Genomic DNA, 9,057 nt, shown 5'->3' on the forward strand with positions numbered 1-9,057 from the left:
ATATACAGTAACTGACCCAGACACAACGAGTGGAAACAATATATTGCTCTGTTGTCATGACTAAATAACAATATTCTAAAATTCCCGGTGGTCAACCGCCCAGTCCTCGACTAGACACTTGGCAGTGGCCAACTGCTTCAATGAGTTCAATCAGTTTGGGCAGTACTTAGGCGGGCCAAAGCTAAAAAATGTTTTAAATATTTATGTCAAATACCTAAAAATGAATTTTTATTTGTAAAATAAAGTAATCATTATATGCTTAACTATTTTCCTATGTGTTCAATCAATTATGCTACTAAGTACTAAGTACTAACTATAATTTTTGGTTTCTATTGTATTTTTTTATATGTTGTATAATCAAATTAAAATAAAATAAATATCCGTATGTGCATCTATTTAAACGTCTTGGCTCAGATTTCTTAGTTCTTACTACTAGGGCTGGCATTTTCAACCGAGACAAACCAACCAACCAAATCCGTGCTGAACCAAAGAAGTTGGTAACCAATACTGTCAGTAACCGAAGTCTTGGTACGGTACAACCGTACCGACTCCACATACACTGTACGGTAATTATTTTAATTTTCATATATACACGGTATACTGTACCGTACCGAACTCTTGTATAATACTTATATTTTTTTAATTTTTTATTCTTCTCTTCTTTCTGGACGCTGCTTCTCTCTTCTCCTTCTTCTTTCTTCTTACTTCTTTTTCTCTTTCCCTGTCTCATGTCTCTCTTTTTCTTCTTCTTCTTTCCCGTCTCTTCTGTTTCTTATCTTCTTCTTCTTGAAAAATTGCAACCTGTAAAGTGTTTCTCTCAGACTCTGCTCTCTTCCCAGAATCTAATTCAAACTCGGCCCTGGATCTCTCTTTTACTTCAAGTAAGTTTCTTTTCTTGCTTATGTTGATTTTCTTTACTGGAGGAAAAATCTGGTTTTGGGTTTAGTTGGTGTTGAGTAAAGTTTTGGTCTTTTGTTTCTTTGCGTCTCGGGTTTTGTAACTTTGTTAGTTGTGAAATTTAGAGAACACCCAGATAAAGTGTTATTAGAAATTCGGAGAATCATGCTTTATAGATGAATAAAGTTTGAAACTTTTGTTAGATTTTAGCAGAGGTTGCAGATCTGAGGTTACTTCTTCCTTCACCACAATCACTCTTCCATCACTGTGTGTAGTATGGAGACTGGAGAGACCCATAACCATGTGGGTCGAAGAGTTCTCAGAAGGAGAAAACAGAAGAATAAGGGATTGGTGATGTACTAGTGACTGGTTTGCAGCCCAATGTCAAACTTGGTTACAAGCCCAACTGTACCGAACCGACCGATTAATTCGGTATATCGGATTTTGTGGCCGGTAGTGGTATGGTTTTTTGCATACCATTATAAGTTGGTACGGTACATGGTATCGGCCCGCAATCTCCTGTACCAAACCAAACCCAACCCTACTATCAACGGCCTACCACCTAGTGATTTTTAAAAGAGTTTTTCTATTGGAACCTTCAAATTTACTCACTTGACCTCTATGTTTTTTACACCTCTTATCAAATCTTCAAATACTAAATTTATTTACTAAACCTCACTAAATTTCCTCAAATAGCCTCACTCATATAATTTGCAAACAAATTATTATCTTTAAAATAAAAAATTGAGTCATTTCAATGATTTAATCACTCTATAAATCTTAACTAAATATACATTCTTTTTTTTGAAAGGATTTGATTTTATTAGATATCAAAACCATGCACAAACAGGCCAGAGTCTAACAGAACTTACATAAGAAGAGCCGGAACAAACCGGATGTCCTATCTAAGTCACACCTAAACTCATTAAAGTCTAAATGGTCGCTCGTTGAAACAGCAAGCCAACAAACTAAGCAAGAATAATCTCACTTCCTAAGGCAAAATGATTCATCTAGTCTAATCTGCCAGCACTCAATTGTGGTACACATATCAACTAGAAACATCTTAGAAAGTATATAGAAATCACTCCCACTTGAGAAGGCTTGAAGTTCAGAATGTCTTGAAATTTTGTACCTTAAGCAAGTACCATCTCTTTCCCCTTAGGGTTAGAGCTAGTACTAGTTTCAGGCTCCTCAGCAGCTAACAACCTTAGCATCAGGTTGGTCTTTTTGCTCTTTGTCTTTTCAGGTTCACCGTGTTTCTTTTTTCCTTTTCCTGCTGTTCCATAAGGCAGCTTATTCACACTTCCAACAGGGCGTCCTCTTTTTCTCTTTAGCTGATCACTGTTGTTGGAAGGTCCCTCCAATAGACCCATAGTCACTGCATCCAAATTTTTCTTCCCAATAGCAAGACTTAAGCGTAATTTTTTTGGAGAAATAACTACCTCATCATTTTCCCTGCTTCACCTTTGTCCTGTAATTGGATCTCCATTGAGTCTTGGCTCTCTCAGTTCTCTAATTTGCACAGGTCTCATAGCTTAAATATACATTCTTAATCAAACTTGAGTTTCAAAAATTAATGTCTAATCAATAAGAAAATGCCATGAACTATTATGTTTTTTTAAATTTTAGCTGTGCAAAAAAAAAAAAAAAAAAGAGGAAATCATTTATTTTTATTCTCAAAAAAAAAAGCATTCGTTTTTTAATGTTTATTTTTTCTGTATTTTTGTACCACATGATTAATTATTTAAATATTTTTAGTTTTTTTTTGAATTTTTTTCTTTCTATTTTAGCTGTGCAAAAAAAAAAAAATGAAGAAATCATTTGTTTTTATTCTCAAAAAAAAAAATCATTCGTTTTTTAATGTTTATATTTTTTTTCTGTATTTTTTGTTACCACATGATTAATTATTTAAATATTTTTAGTGTCTTTTTTTTTTTTTTTGCAAATATAATGGATTGACTTAGATTTAGGTCATAAATCATAAGAGGATTTATTTTGTTTTCCCTCACCAATATGCGTTCAACATATATATAATACATTTTTATGTTACATGATCTTAATCATATTTTTAATTCTTATTAAATATATATGAATGCTTTAATGAGTATGTAGTGAAATTGGAAAATGAAAATAGATAAGGAAAATAATAAGGAATACAATATAATATTATTGAATTGGAAAGTCTACATAAAATAAATATAATATTTTTTTGGTATAATTATTGTCCTTAATAGTCATTTTATAGTAGGTTATATATGTCATTTAATAATTCGTAATAGAGTGAGGTGAGCAGATTTGGAGGTCCCAATAGAAACTCAAAACATTGTAAACTCGTGAAGATCACTAAATAAAACCTTCTATATAATTAAAACACGTGCGTTATAGTGAGGTATTTTGTGTCTCAGTGTTAATCGACCCAAGTAAAAACCCAAAGCATTAGGATTTCCAAAGTTATTGGATTCTTGTGGAGACCATGCATGTATTCCTTGACGGTGAAGCCCTCTTGTCTCCTTGTACCAAAATCTTCTTCTTCATCTGCTCATTCTTGGGTTGGGTCTTCTTCTTCTACAGTTAGTTTCCCAATAAAGACCAAAAGCAGGGGCAGCAGAATCAGTTTGAGAATTGCGGCTTACGATTCTTCCAAGAACAACGATGGGCTCAACTCCGGTGATTCCAAACCTCCCAACGGCACTGTGGTACTCTTTCCATTATTGATTCATACTGTGTGCTTTATGGGTGATGGCGATATAGCTTAGCTAGTACTAAAAATTTAGGACGACCATTATACGATGGGTTTCATTTCACTACTACTTAATCATGAATGCCAAGAACATCAAAATTTGAGCTTTGATAATGTGCAGTTGATCTACATTGTTGAATTCAACAGCCAAAGAGCAGGAGGGATATACTATTGGAGTATGTAAAAAATGTGCAGCCTGAATTTATGGAGCTGCTTGTAAAGAGAGCACCCCACCCCAGCAGGTATTTATTTATTTATGTCTTTTTGGCAAGCAGCCGCGCGATTTTAATGTTGATGAGGAGGATAACTTACTTGCTCGTGCAAGGATTGAGAGTATCTTTTTTTTATTTTAAATCCATTACTCTTCTCATGTAGGTGGTTGATGCAATGCGCCAAACATGATTGGAACACTACTCCCACAAGTTTTTACAGTCACAGTGTCCACAGTAAGGATATAACTTATACTTTTAGATTATGCAAATTTTAAGTTGCTGAACATTCAGTGGGATGAATGGTTGACTTCTGTTTCAGGTTGCCGAAAATCTTGCACAACTTATGTACAGTATCATGATGACTGGATATATGTTTCAAAATGCACAGTACAGGTTGGAACTGCAGCAAAGTTTAGAGCCAGTTGCTCTTCCCCAAGGGCAAGAGAAAAAGTTTTTTTTTTTTTTTTCTTCTGTTTCATTTCTTGTTATGAACTTCCTTTGGTCGCTGAGTAAACCTTTTGCTATATCATCATTTTCTGAAGAAAGAAGTTACGGTGGCACCACTTGACATTACCCCTCCATGAAAGAGTGCTTCAAGAAGGCTTTGTCTTACAGTGAAATCGTTATTGTATCAGTCTATGATAATGTATTCAATGATCAGACCCTTTGTTTTGTAACTGACATGGAAAATGTCTTTGCATTATATTGAACTTTTGTATAGACCTGATCCTAGAAGCATTGTCTCCTAAGTTATATGTTTGCCTTGTGGCATTCAAAGCTGTTCACTGTTAGGTAGTGATTCTCGTCAAGGCTGCTGCTTTCTCATAAAACAATTTTGTTTTTATCATTTAGGTTTGTACACCCACTCATTCATCAGTGTATATACATATTTTATAATCATTCATATGGTTTATTTGTCATTTCTGTTTTACTTCTTGAGATGTTTCTATGTAGAATCTTTAAATGGTGCTAATTTGACCCTGTGACTTTTATAGGATGCACCAGAGTATGCACCTGGTACACAGAAGTCGAATGTGTCAGGGGAAGTTATTAGGTGGAATAATGTTTCTGGCCCTGAGAAAATAGATGCTAAGAAGTACATAGAGTTACTTGAAGCAGAGATTGAGGAATTGAATAATGAAGTTGGTAGGAAATCTGCAAATGGACAAAATGAATTGTTGGAGTATCTCAAGTCTCTCGAGCCCCAAAATTTAAAGGTAAACACCTTCCCTTTTGTTCATGTGAATTGCCTTTTATGTTGTCTAGATTTTAGGTTCATGGCTAGGCAATGATGCATCGGCTAGATCATATCCACTGTGGAAGGGAAATAACCAGCATTAATTTTATTATTACTAACTATTATTCTTTGAGGTAGACTTTTTTGTTTTGGAAACTTGGAATGCACCTACCAGTCAGTTGGGTTATATGCATATATCCCCAGGAGATGATAGCTGAATGATGTGATCTTTATTTTTGTTATGAATTTGTATTGTTATTGCCTCCATATACATTTATTTATGAGGTGCCATAAGTCTCTTCCTGACCTTTGTTTAAATGTGTTAAAATTTGTAGGAGTTGACTAGTACTGCTGGAGATGATGTTGTGGTTGCAATGGATACATTCATCAAGCGGCTTTTGGCTGTTTCAGATCCTAGCCAAATGAAGGTATGCCTTTCTGTTGAGCTCTCTATTTAGTCTCCGGTTTATGGTTCATTGCATCCTTCCTGCAATCTATTGTTCTCCAATCATTTTTGTAAAAGTCATTATCTGCATCAACAATTGGTTAAATAGGTGCTTGGGGCAGAGTTTGAGCTTAAGCTAATTATATCCTACTCTTTCTTTATATCTAACAGCTTCCACTGTGGGGGCAGTGGGGTTGGACTGAACAGTCTGTAAACCAGAATTAACAGTTCTGTATCCCGGAGCAAAGTCATATGAGTTGAACCCCATATTGGAATATTTTTCTTTGTTTTAGGATAGTAGGTTGACCTATTTTTACAAAATTCACTCGAGTTACTTCAGTTGCATATAACCTTGTTTTATACAGGCTAGTGTAACATCAACAACTGCAGCAGAACTTGCAAAGCTGCTTTATTGGCTAATGGTAGTCGGATATAGTCTTCGCAACATTGAAGTTCGTTTTGATATGGAACGAGTACTTGGGAATCCTCCAAAGCTCGCAGAATTGCCTCCAGGTGAAAATGTTTAAGTGCTGTGTGTGGAATTGCAAATAATGGAAAGTTATAACGGGAAGGCTCAAGTAGGCTGATGGGTTGTTTCGAGCTGCTACAATAGAATATGTGCCCTTTTAGAAGACACGTGTTGAGACGGATGAGTATGCAGTAGAAGGGTAGTTTCATGGCAGACACACAGTTGGATCTTATTGGTCATTTCAAATTATCAATTAAATGAAATACCATTTTGACTTCTAATCTTTGGTCGGTCATTTTAACTTCTGTTCAAGGAAAATCTAATTTGTGTTTAGCTCAAACTCTAGGTTACTTGACCTAGTGGTAATATGATTTAATTAGAAGGATCTAGAATCCTAATCAATGTAGAATTACTTTTCTTGTATGATTGAGATTCTATGCATTGTAATCCTCTATATAAAGATGTCCCTATTATCAATGAGAATACACAGCGATTATCTCTCAATTTCTGATTTCCTAAAACACATTATCAGCACGAAGCCCTAACCCTGAAACCCTAAATTCGTAGCCTTCAAATCCCAGAAACTACCGCCGCCCACCTTGAAGATCTCAACTCCAGGAGTCTAGAACCGGCGGCCCCACCCCCAGAACCAGCAGGAAAACCACCGAACCGGCCACCGGAAGTAGCAAAAGTTCTTCTGCCCGGTTCAAAGCTTTCCTCACCACCTCCTGCAGCCATACTCGACCACCTGCAGCATCTCTACCCCAGAAACCCGGAACCAGAAATTTCACCACCGGAACCGACCAAAATTCAACCGAACCTGCCACCGGAATCTTCCTAACCTGAACCGGCAGAAAAAAGAAAAAAAAAAAAAAAAGAGGGGGAGGAGATCCTGTGCAGCCCACCTGCTGCAGCCCAAGCCCAAGCCCACCTGCTGCAGCCTGAGCCCACGTGCAGCAGGCCCAGCCAAGCCGCCAAGTGACCAAGCCGCCAACAGCTCTGCCACGTCAGCGCCCAATCAGCACCAGTCTGCCACGTCAGCACCACCGGTCAACGGTCAGTCAACGCCAGTCAACACTTTTCCTGTGACTTTTCCGGCGACTTTTCAGGCAACTTTCCGACAACTTTTCCGGCGGCTACAGTAACTTCTGACGACATTTTTCCGGCCCACTTTTCGGTCAAGATTTCCGGCAACTTTTCAAGGTAAACTTTTCTAAAAGTTCCCGTTTTTGAAGTTTTTTTTTTTTTTTTTTTCATTTTCTTCTTCTTTTCTCGAGGACTTCCAACATCCCTTCTTCTACCCCCCTTTCTTCTTTATAGGGGAGACCAAAAGCCGAACTGTGGGGGTTCGTGCTCACTCCAAGCTTGGAGCTTGTAGAGTCCTCCAAACTTAAAATTTGTTGAGAAGAAAACGATCGACCACATACATCGTTGTTTCGATCTAATCCAAAACCCCTCTTGGAATCGGATTTTCTTGGAAGCGACTACGCTCAGAAAATCCCTAATTTCTTGGAAGCGACTACGCTCAGAAATTTAATAGTTTTTCGTGGTAGCCTTTTCGCTTCGAAACTAACCCTAATCTTGTGTTGTTTTTCAGGATGAGTAACCTGAACAAGTTGAACTTCGTTCCACTAGAGACAACTGGCGCAGGATACCATAGGTGGGTCCGAGATGTGCGCCAACATCTTAAGGCTGATGGACTTTTGGGAGCCATCCAAGAGCCTGGTCAGAACGTGCTCTCCATTGAGCAAGCTACTGCTTTCGAAGCAAAACAAGCTAAAGCCATAATTCTCATGACAAGGCACATGAATGACGCGCTCCAAAATGAATACCTCAATGAGGAAGACCCAAGAAAGCTATGGGTAGAACTTGAGCAGCGATTTGGCAACGTTCGTGACTCCCTGCTTCCTGATTTAGAAGTGCGATGGCATAGCCTCCGCTTTTGTGATTTCAAGTCTGTGCTTGATTATAACTCGGAAGCCCTTCGTATCAAGTCTCTGATGGAGTTTTGTGGCCAAGCCATAACTGATACGATGTTGATCGAGAAGACTCTCTCTACCTTCCTTGTTTCTGCACTGATGATTTCAAAGAATTATCGAATTGATGTAAATGCAGGACGTATCACAAGGTTTCATGAGCTCATTGGAGCCATGAACGTAGCTGAAAAGCATGACAATATTCTTGTGAAGAACTATAATGCTAGACCCGTGGGAACTAAGTCTATTTCGGAGTCTAACTATAGTCGCACCCCTAATGGAGGACGCAAGGAGCGAAACCCTAAAAGTAGGGACAATTTTGGACATTCTGGTCCATATGTCGCCCTAAAGAGGAAGGAAATCGCCAAGAGAGGCGTACACGGAACCGTGGAGGTCAACGTGTGAAGAGAGAGAGAGGCAGAGCCTCCGACCATGGTGGTAACGTCACCAAGAGCATAGGTCGTCTAAATCGCGCCCCAAAGGCGCCTCGATCAAGGGAGCCTGACCATAATGATGTTTGTTTTCGATGTGGATCAACTGAACATTGGGCCAAATCATGTACCGCACCCCAGAATGTTGCAAACGCATACAAGACGTATCGTGAAGCAAGGGAAGCAAATTACATGGCACAAGAAGATCAAGATGGCGATCTAGATCTAAGGGTAGAAGACTACAAGGATTAAGACCCAGAAACCGGCGATTTTGATTAAGTCTTTTTATTTTCCAAGAGATGTAAGCGATTGCCATATTACTTTTTATTGGATTAGATTTTCTTTGATCATAGAAACAATGATGTACTCCGTTGGCTTATGAATAAAATTTCGAGTTCTTTTCATTATGACTCAATTTTGATTCTGAGCATATTACTTTGTGACTACGATGACTGGATCATCAATATTAATTCAAGGACATGGAATAGCCCAAGTTCCTCTTGCCAAAAGGCACCTTGATTATTGTCGCAAAAGCTCTCTACGCTCATAGGGAAAATCACACCTATGAATAGCCAACGGATTCCATGCGAAAAAGCATGTAGAGAACGTAAATGAGTTCCTTTGCAATACCTCTAATGATTGCGAACAAA

General features: G+C 38.0%; 1 protein-coding gene across 1 annotated transcript; it reads left to right on the top strand.

Moving 5' to 3' along the window:
* Positions 1 to 4,035: 4,035 nt before the first annotated feature.
* On the top strand, positions 4,036 to 6,067 carry LOC112163874. Its single transcript, XM_040506785.1, has 5 exons — positions 4,036 to 4,083; positions 4,169 to 4,300; positions 4,845 to 5,066; positions 5,422 to 5,514; positions 5,897 to 6,067. Exons 1-5 carry the CDS (start codon positions 4,036 to 4,038, stop codon positions 6,056 to 6,058), a joined length of 657 nt encoding a protein of 218 aa, XP_040362719.1. The 3' UTR covers positions 6,059 to 6,067.
* Positions 6,068 to 9,057: the final 2,990 nt, after the last annotated feature.

Source organism: Rosa chinensis, chromosome 5, assembly GCF_002994745.2.
Source record: "Rosa chinensis cultivar Old Blush chromosome 5, RchiOBHm-V2, whole genome shotgun sequence".
Lineage (NCBI taxonomy): Eukaryota > Viridiplantae > Streptophyta > Magnoliopsida > Rosales > Rosaceae > Rosa > Rosa chinensis.